The sequence below is a fragment of the Myxine glutinosa genome, chromosome 14 (genome assembly GCF_964187855.1).
Source record: "Myxine glutinosa chromosome 14, kmMyxGlut1.1, whole genome shotgun sequence".
Taxonomy (NCBI): domain Eukaryota; kingdom Metazoa; phylum Chordata; class Myxini; order Myxiniformes; family Myxinidae; genus Myxine; species Myxine glutinosa.
The window spans coordinates 29942765-29960089 of record NC_136274.1 but is presented as its reverse complement, the minus strand read 5'-3'; the positions used below and the strand labels follow the sequence as shown (position 1 = coordinate 29960089).

At 43.2% G+C, this 17325-nt stretch overlaps 1 protein-coding gene and 1 long non-coding RNA gene across 7 annotated transcripts in view; one reads left to right on the top strand and one right to left on the bottom strand.

Moving 5' to 3' along the window:
* Positions 1 to 11306, top strand: part of LOC137439562 (uncharacterized) — a 44929-nt gene extending 33623 nt beyond the window's left edge. The window contains exon 2 of the long non-coding RNA XR_010986953.2: positions 9002 to 11306. This is a non-coding gene — a long non-coding RNA (uncharacterized LOC137439562). The remainder of the gene's footprint in view (positions 1 to 9001) is intronic.
* Positions 8293 to 17325, bottom strand: part of POPDC1 (popeye domain cAMP effector 1) — a 36397-nt gene continuing 27364 nt past the window's right edge. For 4 of the 6 annotated variants that reach the window (XM_078768093.1, XM_078768095.1, XM_078768097.1 and 1 more), the window contains 3 exons: positions 11977 to 12138; positions 9575 to 9677; positions 8293 to 9175 (listed from right to left, as the gene is read on the bottom strand). In XM_078768093.1, coding sequence (XP_078624219.1) covers positions 9087 to 9175; positions 9575 to 9677; positions 11977 to 12138 — 354 coding nt within the window. In that variant the 3' untranslated portion in view covers positions 8293 to 9086. Of the gene's footprint in view, positions 9176 to 9416; positions 9678 to 11976; positions 12139 to 17325 lie in introns of those variants that run through there. The other 2 variants (XM_078768094.1, XM_068135430.2) reach the window with 2 other exon arrangements.

Sequence of the window (17325 nt, the reverse complement as noted above, 5' to 3'; positions counted from 1 at the left end):
GTATAACTGCGGACCATCAGGGAAAACTTCCCTTTCCCAATTTTTTAGGGTTTCTATGATGTGTCTCATATAGTATAACTGCGGACCATCAGGGAGAATTCCCGTTTCCCAATTTTTTAGGGTTTCTATGATGTGTCTCATATAGTATAACTGCGGACCATCAGGGAGAACTCCCGTTTCCCAATTTTTTAGGGTTTCTATGATGTGTCTCATATAGTATAACTGCAGACCATCAGGGAGAACTCTCCTTGCCCAATTTTTTAGGGTTTCTATGATGTGTCTCACATAGTATAACTGCAGACCATCAGGGAGAATTCCCGTTTCACAATTTTTTAGGGTTTCTATGATGTGTCTCACATAGTATAACTGCGGACCATCAGGGAGAACTCCCCTTTCCCAATTTTCAGAAATTTGTGGGTCTCCAATGTATGACTTGTATTCTGGCTCATCAAGGTAGAACTTGTTCAGTGGGTTTTGTTTTGATAACTCACAACAAGTATCATCATGGTAAAACTCTTTTTCAGGATTTTGTGGATCTCCAAGGTATAACTCTTTGGCTGGGTCATCAAGGTAGAACTCGTTCTGGGGGTCTTGGTTGTTCAAAATGTCTTCAAACAAAAAAATAACTTCATCCCAAGTTGTGTTAAAAGCAGAATTTTCATTTCGTATCTCAGATACAATTTCCTGTGAAAGAAAATAACAATGTATTAATTTAATACAATATTTTTATTTGTATAAATCAAGCTCTATGAATATTAAAATAAACTTTGTTAACTCTTACACGAGTCTCATCTAAAAAAAAAAAAAAAAAATTAAAATAAAATACATAAATAATTCATTAAATAAAGAAATAAATAAATAAACAAACTTACCTCCATTGATAAGAGGTTCGAGTCCAGTTCATCAATCTGAAGGTTGAGTTCTACACAGGTAGTAGGACTCCAAGGAATAGCAAAGTTATCCCATTCCATTTCGGCATAGTAGTCCATTCTCAAGTGAAGCAGAAAGCGTGTTTGAAAAAGCCTGTGTGGTCGGTGCCTTTTATAAGGACTCGGTGTGTCATTTCCTGTGGAAATTCCCTGGGCGTGTCTTAACTGGAAATGATGTGATGGGAATTCCCTGAAAATGATGTAATGTATTACCTGGAAATGATACAATGCTGAAGAGTTTATAAAGTGGGTGGGGCTTAGCAAAAAGTGGGTGGGGCTTAGCAGAAGTGGGCGGAGCTTAGCAAAAGTGGGCGTGGCGCAACAAAAAGTGGGCGTGGCTTAACAAAAGTGGGTGATGCTTAGTAAAAAGTGGGCGTGGTGTAACAAAAAGTGGGCGGGCTTAACAAAAAGTGGGCAGAGCCTACCAAAAAGTGTGTGGCACTGGAGGCGCTCAAACAAGAACATTGAGGGAGGTTTATCATTTTATCTCAGCTCAGTTAAAATATCTTAATAAAGAACCAAACTCAAACATCTTTTTTGTTAATATATTAGATGGTGAAGGGAGTGGCAAGAGAATTAAATTATTTCCCACGCATAAACAAATATTTGTAGGATCAATGTTTGAGTGGTCTACTCGGGATCATTGATAGTAAGAGTACCATAAGACCAAGGGGGAATCATTGTTTGAGTGTCAAAAGGCTAAAAGGTTCGTAAAGAGGTGAGAAGAAAATTAACATGGAAGTGAATGGGTCGATGTTTGAGTGGGTCAAAGATAATCTGCCAGATGATATGTAGAAGAAGGATTATAGGTCTATAAGAGAAAACAAATATTTGTAGTGTTTGAGTGGTCTAATGAACAACATTAAGGATAGGTACTATAGACAAACGGTTCATAAAGATGAGGGTGGGAGAAATAGAGGTGTTAATGGCCAATGAGGTTAAGAGGAAAATTAACATGTAAGTCAATGGGAAAATGAGAGTGTCCCAGAAGCAACATATATACACTACTGGTAATCCCATTCATATCAGTCATTGTTTGAGTCATTGTACCAAAGGTAATCCCATTCATATCAGTCATTGTTTGAGTCATTGTACCAAAGGTAATCCCATTCATATCAGTCATTGTTTGAGTCATTGTACCAAAGGTAATCCCATTCATATCAGTCATTGTTTGAGTCATTGTACCAAAGGTAATCCCATTCATATCAGTCATTGTTTGAGTCATTGTACCAAAGGTGATCCCATTCATATCAGTCATTGTTTGAGTCATTGTACCAAAGGTAATCCCATTCATATCAGTCATTGTTTGAGTCATTGTACCAAAGGTAATCCCATTCATATCAGTCATTGTTTGAGTCATTCTACCAAAGGTAATCCCATTCATATCAGTCATTGTTTGAGTCATTGTACCAAAGGTAATCCCATTCATATCAGTCATTGTTTGAGTCATTGTACCAAAGGTAATCCCATTCATATCAGTCATTGTTTGAGTCATTGTACCAAAGGTAATCTCATTCATATCAGTCATTGTTTGAGTCATTGCACAAAAGGAAATCCCATTCATATAAGAGTCATTGTTTCAGTCATTGTACAAAAGGTAATCCCATTCATATCAGTCATTGTTTGAGTCATTGCACAAAAGGAAATCCCATTCATATAAGAGTCATTGTTTGAGTCATTGTACCAAAGGTAATCCCATTCATATCAGTCATTGTTTGAGTCATTGTACCAAAGGTAATCTCATTCATATCAGAGTCATTGTTTGAGTCATTGTACCAAAGGTAATCTCATTTATATCAGCGTCATTGTTTGAGTCATTGTACCAAAGGTACTCTCATTCATATCAGAGTCATTGTTTGAGTCATTGTAACAAAGGTAATCCCATTCATATCAGTCATTGTTTGAGTCATTGTACCAAAGGTAATCCCATTCACATCAGAGTCAATGTTACCATTGCCAGAGGAGAGAGAGGGTATTGCATTTGAGTCCGTTTGTTACTTGCGAAAATCGAAGAATTCACCAAATGGTCGAGTTGGTCATCAACAAGAAGCCTATTGTTTTTTGGGGTCAAAAGGTCAATAGGTCAACATAGGCCAAAGGTAACTCACAAGTTATAAAAACTCAACGTTTTTATAACTTTGTCAAATTTATAAAATTTGCAATTCTCATCCGATTGACTTGAAATTTTAAGAGGATTTGCATATCTGGTCTCTGAATTCAATCACCAACCATTTTTGAGGTCAACATAGGTCAAAAGGTCAACATAGGCCGAATTTCTAAAATCCTCAATTTTCATCTGAAAAACCTGATATTTGAAGAGGATTTGCATGTATGGTCTCTGAATTCAAACAGCAACTATTTTTGAGGTCAACATAGGTCAAAAGGTCAACATAGGCCGAATTTCTAAAATCCTCAATTTTCATCCAAAAAACCTGAAATTTTAAGAGGATTTGCATATCTGGTTTCTGAATTCAATCACCAACCATGTTTGAGGTCATCATAGGCCAACAACTTATTTTAGGGATTTCACAAGCATCGTGCTATGCACAACATATTTCTTGTTTGTTTGCTTGTTTGTCTCAGTTTGGCCGCACAGAATAAATATGCTTTTCTCTGCAACCGTTGGTCCAATTGACAGGAAAGTTTCACCATATGAGCACCACCTCCTGCAGAATATTTTAATGATTATTATGATGCCATAGGTCACGTGGTATGGGCGCCATATTGGAAAAACAAAAAAAACCTTTGCACATCTATATCTCCAAAAGCACTGCATATACAAAATTGAGACATGCCTCATTGTAAAGAACTCTCCATGGGAAATAACATTGTCGTGTGACTACCCTTTGGTGAACACCGCAAGGTGACACGGAAGACCAAACGAGCTTTAACTCTGAGGCGTTCAATTCAATATGACGGTATTCGTTACATGCGAGGGAAAAGGGGGATGACGAACTTACCTGGACGGCCTCCACCCGACGTCTTCACACCTGGATAAATTAACTCAAACAACATGGAATTTTAATGTACAAAAATACCAGATTTATTAAAGAAAATGCCGGCAACAAAGAAAACACAATAAAACTATATTCCTTATTGGAGCGCTCCCACACAGACCCGAATACAGACAAAGGATAGAATAACTGGAAAATGAAAAGGTGTGATTTGTGGCACTTATCTCCAATCGGCTGGTGTATCTCGTCAGGAATTGTCAAAGATCATCTGAGGACTTGGCGGGAAACGCACGTTGGTTGGCGCAAACAAGGCCTCACTCACGGCCCGCTCACTCCTGGCTCCGTGTGCGAAGCGAACGGCCTTGGCGTGCAGCTCACTCATCCAGCCGCGCTTGTCCTCACGATCTATGCATGGGAAACCGCAGTTCTCGGTCGCAGCTCTTCCTCCTCATGACCATTCGCGATGAAGCTTCCTTGCACAAGAGCAATAGCGACCATTCGCTATGGATCCAGAACGAGAAGGCAAGATGTCGGCACACGACCGTTCACCACCAGATCACAAAACGAGCAGGAGCGAGAGGGGACGTCGATGCTGAGAGAAAGCTTTTCGGCGACCGTTCACCAACAAAGTCTGGACCCCAAGAGAGACAAGATGTCCGCAGTCCTAATTATTTTGTACTTGAGGCTCTGACCAGTGTTGCCATTCAGGTTTTTCGAATTTCACCAATCGGGTGCCTAACTTTCACCAAATTGAAGTAGATTTCACCAAATGCCAAGTTTTCATTAGATATCGACTGCTAAATGATAACAAACTTGTAAATATTGTTTACGATACAAACTTTATTGACAAATGAACTGTCGAACAAACTTTTTTTTAATGAAAAGAGTTGCGTAAAGTTCGCAAAACGGCCTCATCATTTGCCATGGTCTGATGTCACCGGCCCTTCCCTCCAATCAGCGCGCAGCTTGTTGGTAGTTTTCGCCCTCCACACCGATTGGCCGAATGTTTGCGCCTCCCTCACTGATTGGCCGAGGTGTCATTGGTCGCACTTCGTTTGTCGGTGGCCAATCAGTGTGGCCCGCTTCTTGTACGCCCCTCCCCCTTGTCAATCAAAGGTCCTCCTGGGCGTGGCTATTACTTGCCTTGCACGATGTTTGCCTGTCATTGTGTTGTATTTGTGATGTGGCTGACTGCGGCCCCATCGGCGGTGCTCCGAACTGGCTTCCTGTTGGTTCTTAACTACTTAACATGCCCCGCCCCCTCGTGGCGGGGAGTATTGTTGATATTTCACCAGATTTCGACCAATTTCGATTTCTTCCACCAGATTACCAGACTCGGACCGATTTCACCCAACTGGGTGAAATTTCACCAAGAGTGGTCACGCAGGCTCTGACGTCATCCCACGACGTCTCCGTCTCTGCTCCTATCAGCCAGTCTCATCTTACCAGTCTTTGTGACTATCAAATCCCGGTCCAATCACTGCTGTTCGGGGCGTGGCTCATGGCCCTGCCTGTGCCTGTGCACTCACCAAGTCGGTGTTATCAGCGATAGTGCTTGATGCTTGGGTTCCGGTTGGTTTTTAATTAGTGTGGTTAATGGCTGATTTCTTACTAGGTGTCTGGAGTGCAGTGTCATAAGGTACACAGGAAAATATTATTTTACATACAGGGGATTAATTTACCCATAATCCCTCGCTAATTAACAAACCCGCCCCATTGATGGGGACGAAGCTACAAGCTTACCCGACATCCGGTCTACACAAATTTCCTACTTATTACATGGGGTTTCTTCTTCTTCACGACAGTCAGAGCACACTATCTATGCACTCTACCTGGCTCTAAGGTAATCACTGCCTACCCCCTACAAACGTAACAATATTGTTATGAATTTGGTAGAGCAACATCTAGAGCTAGGTAGATCTGAATAGGTAGGTATTCGGCTATCGTGACAGGGACTCTACATGTAATAAGTTCTTGATGTTTAGGCGTTTGTCGGGGGAAGATGTATGATTGTGGACCTACCTGGAGGTTCGAGTGTTAAATAGTGAGGGATTAAAGGTAACGCCCCTGTGAGTCTCACCTAGTAGTCAAACCTTTGTCCATTATGGCACTGCAAACCACATAAACATTAGTTAGGTCCTTAGCGCAACATTAAATAATTCCTTTCCCTGACAATGACTTAGGAACAAACGGACAGGAAACCAGGCCAAAACCACCGCCACAATGGGCCGCCACCGTTTACACCTCCAAGGCCTACAAACCTCGCCTGGCACGTGTTATAACACAAGGACCGCGGGGTCGGGGACGCGGAGTGGTGAGGATGCCGCAGAGGGCGTGACCTGGGCGAGCCGGCGAGTTGGGAGGTTTTTATTGGCTGAGGAGTGCGCCAATGTGACGTCATCGGCCACCAATATTAGCGACGGTCGGACGCCATTTCGTGGCACACCGGGCACACCAAACACACAGAGCACACGGCAGTTCGTTCGTCGCAGTTAGTCGGCAGTTGGCACTGAAGAGTTGGCACACGGCAGTTCGCAGCAGTTCGTACGGCAGTTCGGAGCAGTCGGCAGTTGGCACACAGGGCACACAGGGCACACAGGGCACACAGGACTCAGCAGTTGAGGCAGTTCGTGGAACAGGTAGCACACCGAGCACACCGAGCACACCGGGCACACAGGGCACACAGGACTCAGCAGAGGCAGCATTTCGTGGGAGCAGTTCGTTGAACAGTTGGCACTGAACAGTTGGCACTGAACAGTTGGCACTTGGCTGCCAGCACTCCCGCAGAGAGTCGAGTCGAGTGGCTATCAAAGGAGTCCTTCCTGTCCCTGGTCAAGTGGAGTTTGTGCCCGCGTTGGAGGTCGTCGACGCATGGTGCTTTTTGGTGCGTGGTGCTCGGCCTTGTGGGACTTGGAGCGAGGGACCTCGTGGTGTGCGATCGGGCCGAAAGGAGCGGTGTTGGACGGCCGCCACAAAGACGACGAAAGACAGACAAGATAAGCCCGCATCCGCGTACATTTTGAACGACGTGACGTATTCTTTTCGTAATTCATCTCCCTCGTTTTGTGTTTGCTGTCAGTCGTGTGGGGACGTCCCGATCTAGGATATTAGATTTACCGGCGGGCTTTTTCACTGGCTTTACTTTTCCATAATAAATCCTTGTATTATTTTCTGTATATATCTGAACGCAGTTTCCTGGGTGTTTGATTTTAATAGATAAGGCGGCGGGGGGGGGGGGGGGGGGAGCTTCGCCGTGTCCGCCATTCCGCGCGTTTAACTTTGTGTTGAGCTTTAATCCGCCATTGAGTTTTCGCCTCGGGAGTTAAAGTCTCGCAAATCGGCCATCCGTAACTGTGGTGTTAATCACGGTTGCGTAACAATATGTTACTGATGTCATAGGTGACTCAATTATCACGTCATAATTCGACAAGTACAAAACTTCATCCGATCAAGATGAAATTTATTGAGCGTCATCGAGGAATAAATTGGTGGAGAGAAAAATAAATGATGACGTCGTTGGTCACGTGGTTGGGCCGCCTTATTTGTTTGAACACAAAAGCCTTAAAAACCACCAAAAACACTTTTTCCCTGAAATGGCTAAACAGATCGAGGCAAAACATTACATGCACGATCTCATACCCATGACGAACAAAACGTTCCATGACCATGGCATCATAGGTCACATGGTTTGGTGGCTATGATTTTTTAAAGAATAAAACTTTAAAAAGCCATTCCTCCAGAACGGTTGAACAGATCGAACGGAAACTTCACACATATGTTCCCCGTGCCTTGTGTATACCATGCTGTCCTTGAATAATTTATACGTCACATGGTGTGATGGCCATATTGGATTGAACAAAAATGTTCAAAAAATTATAACTCTTGAACCGCTTCATTGATCAATGTTAAACTTCATATAATGTAGTAGTTGTAAAGCAGAACACGTGTTTAAAATTTCAATATGATTGGTCTTACGGTCTGGCAGCCAGAAGTTGTTATTGTTTGAAGAAGAAGAAACACTACTATATTAGGTGAGTTTTCAATATATCTAATAATTATGTACTGTGTGACGTCAGTGGTATCCTGTCTATTAATTACGTATTAAGTATGTACTATTGGAATGTACCTTTTGACAGTTTGGACTGCTGAGACCCAGGCATTGGACCTTTGAAGAACCTTTAAGACCCCTCAAGACCCTTAAGACCACCATGACCCCAACTTGCCCTGAAGATCCTTAAATACCATGAAGAACCAGAGGACCCCAATAACCCAAAAGACCTTGAGGACACAAAAAGACCCAAAAGATCCTGAGGACTCAAAACACCCCAATGACCCAAAAGACTCTGATGACCCAAAAGATTCCGAGGATGCAAAAGACCCTGGGGACTCAAAAGACCCAGAGGACAGCCTCATTTTGAAATATATATTTAAAATACAGTACAATACTGAATTCAGTCTTATAAAGAGGACGTAATGTGTCACGCGTGTCTGATGAAAATGGGGTTATACAACATAATGAAAGAATGTACAAAAACACCTTACAAAATACACCTCACAAACACGTCCTGGTGAGGGTCTGTCGTCTTTGATTGCTCTTTCTTGTTTCATTTCAATAAGCACGGTCTCCATGGGTTTTACATTAAAAATGTGAACTAGACGAGTCGACCTGAGTGTTTCATGGTCACCGTTGAGCGGGTCTATCGGATAGATTGAGTCCTAATGGATCTCCAGCATGATGTACATTTTTTCACGATCTCGATTAATGACAAAAAGAGCGTGTTGAGAGTGCTCTGATTAGCATCTGTGACACAATCTTGGCAAAGCTGGTGGTGGACTAATGCACGACAGGGTGTCCGATGATATGGCAAGAGGTCTATACAAAAAGGTCTCTTCACTTCAATCCAGTATAAAGGTATACGACACAAAGCAAATCGTTATTTTGTGATTGTAAACACACGTTAACACACATTGCACGGTGATCCTGTATCTTTCTGATCACTCTAGAGTTCTTAATGGAAGGTCTGATCTAACAATTCCCTTATGAGATCCCTAATGTGGGGTTAGCTCGGTACTACCGCCATTGTGGTGCAGCTAACGGTAAACGTTCTATTTGTGCAGCCTTCTGACTCGGAGTGATGCCAAGTGTGGACCATCCGTGCCTTCGGTGGAGATATGGCGAGCGAGTGACTGGTTTATCTGCTCATCACTCTGCTTTTGGAGATGCTGCATGGAATACGAAGTCTTCCATTGTTTCTGCAATTGGCTCCATGTAGGAGGCCTGTCTCATCAGTCCTGCGGACACACATTTGTCACTGAAATTCCGTAATGGCTGATGTTTGTGTGTTCAATAGGGATAGTACAGTGTTATAGAAAACCCAGGTAGGTTAGAATAGTGTGATGAGGGTCTGGGTGGGAGCAACATAATGGTGGTGGATTTGCGGGACCTTCGGCGGAATACCAGTTAACCATGCTCTGGTGGTTCGATTATTACACCATAAGTGCGCAAAACCTTAGGTGTGTCACAGCTCCGTGTTGATGTCGATAATTATGCACCCCAAGTCTGAACAGGTGTCCTAAATCCTTAACAGGTCATTACGAGGTGTTCTTCTTTCCAAAGGGTCACCACAGCATATAAGCTGGTGGTACATGAGAATGGACACCCACAGTGGTGTGCAATGATGATCCCAGTACCTGTTGGGGTGAGTAATCCTTCATCCATATCGCTGGTGCTTGCCAAGCTGCTTCGGACACTCGTCACCGAAATCTGCTGTGTCAGACGACTCCGTGCAGGGTTCTGGAATGGAATGAAAACCAGAGCCAGATCATATCACCACTCTACAGGGTGAATTATAAGTCCCATTTCATGGTTTTAGCTGCTTATACAAGATTTGTTTATATCATGTATTTATACTATTTTCTTTTTTTTAGACAATACAAATAATACATTAAACGAAGATGGCAGTCTCCTCCTCATGTTAATGTCAAGACAAGATGATGTAAAAATGTCAATCCTCTCGAAGAAGTTCCGTCACTCAAGTTTATTGGGGTCTCACTATCTGCCATGATCTTTCCTGGGAAAGCCACATTTCCAAGCTGGCTTCCAAAGCCAATCGCTGACTGGGCATCCTCTGTCGTGCGAAGTCCTTTCTTGGCACAACTGAGCTCCTCAACACTTACAAAGCTTTCATCCGCAGCTTCATGGAGTACTGCTCTCTACTCGCCAATTTGATTCATACAGCTGTATGAAGAAGTAAATGTATTTTATTTGCCAGATGTATAGCATCCCTTTATATGAACTTTTCGAGAGCATTACTTGGTTCCTCTTACGAACACAAGGGTAGTCCAGCATGCTAACGAGATTTTTTTGAATGTTACTTTTTCTATTGTTTGGCATTTTCGACAAGCCATGGAAGGCCCCTTCTTTTCTATTGTTTGCCACATGGCACATACCATAATTATAAAGGAGCCTTTTCTATGCCCCTGACATTTTCCCCAATAACATGTTATTACCTCCACCACCAAAGGTGGATGGAGGTTATGTTTTCACCCCTGTCAGTCTGTCTGTTTGTTTGTTCGTCTGTGAACAAGATATCTCAAAAAGTTGTGGACAGATTCGGCCAAAATTTGGTGGGCAGGTGTATGTGTGACAAGATCGAATCGATTTGATTTTGGTGAAGATCTGAATATGGATTCGGATACAAGAGTTATTTAATTTTTGAGTGATTCTTCACCATTGAGAGATCGGGTGAAAAGCGATATATAACATGATATTTCAAAACGTTATGGACGATATGGAAGTCTAAATGGACTTCTTACTGTTAGTCTTCAATATATATATGTAGTCAATAAAAGTGAAGCTTATACTTTAGTGATAAATATTTGATTAAATCTGCATTATTGATTCGAGAAATTGTGTGTTTGCTGTGCTTAGAAATAAGGCTTCTTCTATCTATCATCATCATTGATCATCTATGCAAGGAAAGAGATGCAATGTTTGAAAGGGTATTGAAATGTACAAAAGGTGAATGGAGCTGTTTTCATCAGACAAGAACAGATAGAGTCTCCGGGAGGCTCCATGCTGGAAAAAACAACAAGTCTGCACTTCCTCATCTTCAGATACTTATCCTCAATGGTCGGAGGTGTAATGATAACCAGATCCCTTACTGGGTCCATGGTGCCAGCCTGTCTGCAAAACCCCTGACCTTGCCATTCCTCAGTCTGACTCCTGAGACAGCAGGAGATTATTTTTCTTCCCAAACTTACTATAAAAAGAAACTGCATTCAACCACTCGCTAAAAGATTGGCTGGACACATTGTGTTGAATCTGTGAGTGTATACGTCGGTATAGTATTGTTAAACTTTGTTGTAATCTTTGTTGTATTCGAGTGAATCTTCTCCGGTGAATTAAATATTCAAAATTGTTCTTGGTATGTGGCCATTCAAATCGATACACCTTCGTCAACGAGTTATGACTAAACTTGGGGGATGAGTTGCTTAGGTGACAAGAACAAGTGAATAGATTTTGTTTCAGGTCCCGAATCCAGATCCGGCCCATTAGTGGGATACAAAACAAACTGTTCAGCCTGGTGGAGGTATGCGCTCTACCGAGTGCCGTTCTTGTTACTCCTGGGTGAGCCTGCTAGATGATATTAACAAATCTTGTATAAGCAGCTAAAACCGGGTCCTTTGATCGGTGTTACTCTAATGAATTCCCTTATTCCTGGGTCTTATGGGTCAGCCTGCTAGATGATATTAACAAACAGCTAAAACCGGGTCCTTTAATCGGTGTTACTCTAACGAATGATCTTTAGAATTACATGTCAATAACAGTGTACACTTCTCTATTGAAGGTGTAAAGGTTTTGTGATTTACTTTTGTTCAGCAGTTTACATTCTTTACCTGCTGACAATCTTTTAACAGTGTCTAAGACTCTTGGTGAACACATGATATACGAACAATATAAGGTGAACACCCAACAGACAAATCAACATCAAACCACTCAAGGAAGGGTTTCAAAATGCCGGAGTCCTAGTGCCAGGGGCCCTTTGACTTGATGAGGGGTCGAGGTCTAACTAGACCATAGGTACACCCACCTTGCTAGTCGGATTGCGTAGGGAGCACAGCTTGTGCATGACATCCTGTCCGACAAGCAGGAGCAGGAGGCACCCTAGCTTCACTTTGCTTGAGATGATGATGTGTAGAGCACCCTGCGGCCATCCGAGCAGCACGCTGTCTTCCTCGGCGACCACGCTCACCTAACCGGGGGATTCGGAGTCATTGGGTGGCACATGCTCCGCGTGCCGAGTCCGTCTCTGAGCATTTATTACACCTGGCATTGAAGGTCACCTTTGTAATAAGCATTAGACAGGTGGCATTGTCTTGATGAGGAAAGATCAAAATGTCTGTTTGTTTTGGGGAAAGACCATTGGTGATTGGTACGTTTTTTCCATATATAATATATATTGTTACATTTGTGGGGGGTAGTGATACCTTAGTTCAGGTAAAGTGTGTAGATTAGTGTGCTCCGATTGTTGTGGAGAAGAAGAACCACCTCAATGTACCATAAGTAGGGATCCGGTAGACCGTGTGTCGTGTAAGTGTATCTTTGTCCCCATGAGAGGGGTGGGGCTTGTTAATTAGCGAGGGATTATGGGTAATTAATCCCTTGTATGTAATTGCCTCTGTAATTTATCCATTGCTCCTTTTGACACAGCACCCACACATAGAGCCAGAATCATGCATTTAATGGCACTAATTAATAAAAACTACCGGAAGCCAGGCATGAAGCATTACCGTGGATGACATCGACTTGGTGAGCGCACAGGACAGGCAGCTCCGTGGAGACATGCCCAAAGAGCGGTGATTGGGCAGGGATTTGATTGGCACAGAGGACTGGTAAGATGGAACTCGCTGATAGGGTCGGACACGGGGACGTGTTGAGATGACGTCAGAGCCTGGACGATAAAATAATGCTCTGGCCGACATTTTCTCTCTTGCGCCTTCTCGTTGTGGACACAATAACGCTCGGACCAACATCTCGTGTGGGGGATTCACAGCGAGCATTGCTTCTCGTGTTGTTTCTCGTGTCGTCCTCTTTCTCGTGCCAGGATCCCATTGCGAACAGCTGCTTGTTCTTGGCGCTTCTCGTTTGGGCATCGATAGCGAATGGAACATTTCGTCTCTCCCAGCATTGGCGTGCTCTTGAATCAGGATTTTGTGGTGAACAGTCGTGTGCCGACATCTTGCTGGTGGTCGTGAGGAGGAAGAGCCACGGACTGAGAACCATGGGTTTCCAAGCAGGAACAGCGAGTGGACAGGCGTGGCCCATTCAACTCGCGCACGAGGCCCGTAATGAAACGAGGACACACTGAGGCCTCCTTCCCGCCAAGGCCGGAGCCGTGTCTGGATTGTGCGCACGCGGGCATGAGACAATTTGTGACAAGTTCGGGAGCCGCTCACAGATAAGTGCCAACTACACCTTTTATTTTTATATCATTATAGTTCCCTTTGTCTGTGTATTCGAGTCTGTGCGGGGGTGCTCCAAATTAGGAATTTATTGTTATTTGACCGTGTTTTCTTTGTTACTGGCATTTTCTTTAATAACCCTGTTTATTTTTGTACATTTTAAATCCGGGTTTTTTGGGGGGTTTTTTGTATACAAGATCGAGGCTCGTGGAAGAGCTAACATTAATCACACAAAAAAAATCAGACAGACACATACAACATATAATAAGGGAAGCAAGATGATGAGAGAGGTAGACAAGCTGGGGAGAGAGGAGGGAGCACACAAACACAACATTAGAGAGCAGGGACATTGGGAGATCTGTGGGAGGGAGAGGGCTTGGGGGGAGGTGGGAGAAGTATAGAACACATGGACACTGCAAGGACTTCTAGGAAAGAAGTTGGTATTTCAAAAACGTGGATCTGGGGTGAATTCGTGGGGGTAGAAAAGATGAAGGTTTTGGATGGGGGAAGATAAGAGATGGTGGTGAACAGCTGTTTTAAAGACTTGGAGGGAGGATTGGGATTGAAGGGCGTGAGGGAGTTTGTTCCAGAGGCGGAAGAAAAGAGGAATGAAAGAGTGAAGGTGAGCAGAGAGTCTTGATTTTGGCAGTTTAACCATAAGAGGGTTGCTGGCAGATCTTGTGCGACCTGTAGGAATATTTGGGGGACAGAGTACAGCGAGAGCTGGGGGAGCAAGGCTGGAGAGGAGTCGGTAGAAGACGGAAAGGCCACCAACCTGCCTGCGGTGAGTGAGTGAAAGGCCCTCGGAGTTAGCTTCATCACCGGAGATTCCAATGATTCTGAAAGCTTTGGTTTCAACCGCGTGAAGCCGAGCTCGGTGTGAGGCAGGAGTACCAGCCCAAAGGGGAGAACAGTATTCCATTGAGTTGCGGATGAAAGCCTTGTATGTGGTGAGGAGCTCAGGTGTGCCAAGGAAGGACTTCGCATGACGGAGGATGCCCAGTCGGCGACTGGCTTTGGAGGCCAGCTTGGAAATGTGGTTTTCCCAGGAAAGATCATGGCAGGGAGTGAGACCCAAAAGCTTGAGTGACAGAACTTCTTGGAGAGGATTGTTGAGAAAGTATATGGGAGGGTTGTCCATTCGGTCTTTTCGGAGAGACATAGTAAGAGTGTGAGATTTGTGAGTGTGAGTAAGAGTGTCAGGATTGAAAGACATGTTCCACTTGTTTGACCAGTCTTTGATTTTGTCCAGGTCTGCAGAGAGTGAGGAGGCTGCAGACTGCCGATCTGAGGGATGAGGTATGGAGCGGCAGAGAGTGGAGTCATCAGCAAAGAGATAGAGAGGATTTTCCAGAGATTCAGAGAGATCATTGATGAAGACCAGAAAAAGCACAGGGCTCAGAACACTGCTTTGGGGGACTCGAGCCTGAACAGGAAGGGGGAGATGAGTGAAATCCATTCAGGGCCACACGTTGACTATGACCAGAGAGGAAGTCTGCAAGCCATGCGTGGAGATTTCCATGGATATCATAGGAGCAGAGTTTGGTGAGCAGAGCGGGGTGCCAGACCGTATCGAAGGCATGTGATATGTCAAGGGAGACAGCTCTGATTTCCTGTTTGGCATTGAGGACCTCCATCCATTGTTGAGACAGCAGAAGGAAGCAGCATGTCCAGAGTAGAATGACCTGGTCTGAATCCAAATTGATGATCGGAGATCAAGCCATTGGAGAAAGTTTGAGTTAATTTATTGCAGGGTTGAGGACTGCCGGTGGGATCCGTGAAGGTGGCGTTCCGGTTTCTCCACCACTTGCCCCCACGCGTATTCTCCGCTATATCTTGACTGAACGCCTCGGAGTTAAAGCCCATTCGGAAATCCGTTTCCTTGGAAGATTTTAATCACCAGGAATGCGACAATATCTATATTTGTAACCACGTAAACCTGGAACAAAGTATACCGTGGATGTGGTAATCATTAATATCGTGGATGTGGTAATCATGAATACCATGGATGTGCTAATCATGAATACCATGGATGTGGTAATCATGTATACCGTGGATGTGGTAATCATGTATACCGTGGATGTGGTAATCATGTATACCATGGATGTGGTAATCATGTATACCGTGGATGTGGTAATCATGTATACCGTGGATGTGGTAATCATGTATACCGTGGATGTGGTAATCATGTATACCGTGGATGTAGTAATCATGTATGCTGTGGATGTGGTAATCATGTATAACGTGGATGTGGTAATCATGTATACCGTGGATGTGGTAATCATGTATACCGTGGATGTGGTAATCATGTATACCGTGCATGTGGTGATCATGTATACTGTGGATGTGGTAATCATGTATACCATGGATGTGCTGATCATGAATACCATGGATGTGGTGATCATGTATACCGTGGATGTGGTAATCATGTATACCGTGGATGTGGTAATCATGTATACCGTGGATGTGGTAATCATGTATACCGTGGATGTGGTAATCATGTATACCGTGGATGTGGTAATCATGTATACCGTGGATGTGGTAATCATGTATACCGTGGATGTAGTAATCATGTATGCCGTGGATGTGGTAATCATGTATAACGTGGATGTGGTAATCATGTATACCGTGGATGTGGTAATCATGTATACCGTGGATGTGGTAATCATGTATACCGTGGATGTGGTAATCATGTATACCGTGGATGTGGTAATCATGTATACCGTGGATGTGGTAATCATGTATACCGTGGATGTGGTAATCATGTATACCGTGGATGTAGTAATCATGTATGCTGTGGATGTGGTAATCATGTATAACGTGGATGTGGTAATCATGTATACCGTGGATGTTGTAAACAGCCAACGTCGTTCATTATTATAACAATTTTGAAGGTCGCTTTCCAAACAGCATTTGTGCTACCTGTGCTTTCAAACGAGAGGTGTGTTTACCTGTGCTTTAAAACGAGAGGTGTTTTTACCTGTGCTTTCTAATGAGAGGTATTTCTCCCTGTGCTTTCCAAGGAGAGGTGATTTTACCTGATCTTTCAAAAAAGTAGTATTACTAGTTGTGTTTTCAAGCGAGAAGTGTTGGGTTGGTTATGGTAATTTAGGCAAGTTATGGTTGGTTTAAGGGTGAGAGATTTTGGTTATGGTAATTTAGGCAAGTTATGGTTGGTTTAAGGGTGAGAGATTTTGGTTATGGTAATTTAGGCAAGTTATGGTTGGTTTAAGGGTGAGAGATTTTGGTTATGGTAATTTAGGCAAGATATGGTTGGTTTCAAGGTGAGAGATTTTGGTTATGGTAATTTAGGCAAGTTATGGTTGGTTTAAGGGTGAGATTTTGGTTATGGTAATTTAGGCAAGTTATGGTTGGTTTCAAGGTGAGAGATTTTGGTTATGGTAATTTAGGCAAGATATGGTTGGTTTCAAGGTGAGAGATTTTGGTTATGGTAATTTAGGCAAGTTATGGTTGGTTTAAGGGTGAGAGATTTTGGTTATGGTAATTTAGGCAAGTTATGGTTGGTTTAAGGGTGAGAGATTTTGGTTATGGTAATTTAGGCAAGATATGGTTGGTTTCAAGGTGAGAGATTTTGGTTATGGTAATTTAGGCAAGATATGGTTGGTTTAAGGGTGAGAGATTTTGGTTATGGTAATTTAGGCAAGTTATGGTTGGTTTAAGGGTGAGAGATTTTGGTTATGGTAATTTAGGCAAGTTATGGTTGGTTTAAGGGTGAGAGATTTTGGTTATGGTAATTTAGGCAAGATATGGTTGGTTTCAAGGTGAGAGATTTTGGTTATGGTAATTTAGGCAAGTTATGGTTGGTTTCAAGGTGAGAGATTTTGGTTATGGTAATTTAGGCAAGATATGGTTGGTTTCAAGGTGAGAGATTTTGGTTATGGTAATTTAGGCAAGATATGGTTGGTTTCAAGGTGAGAGATTTTGGTTATGGTAATTTAGGCAAGTTATGGTTGGTT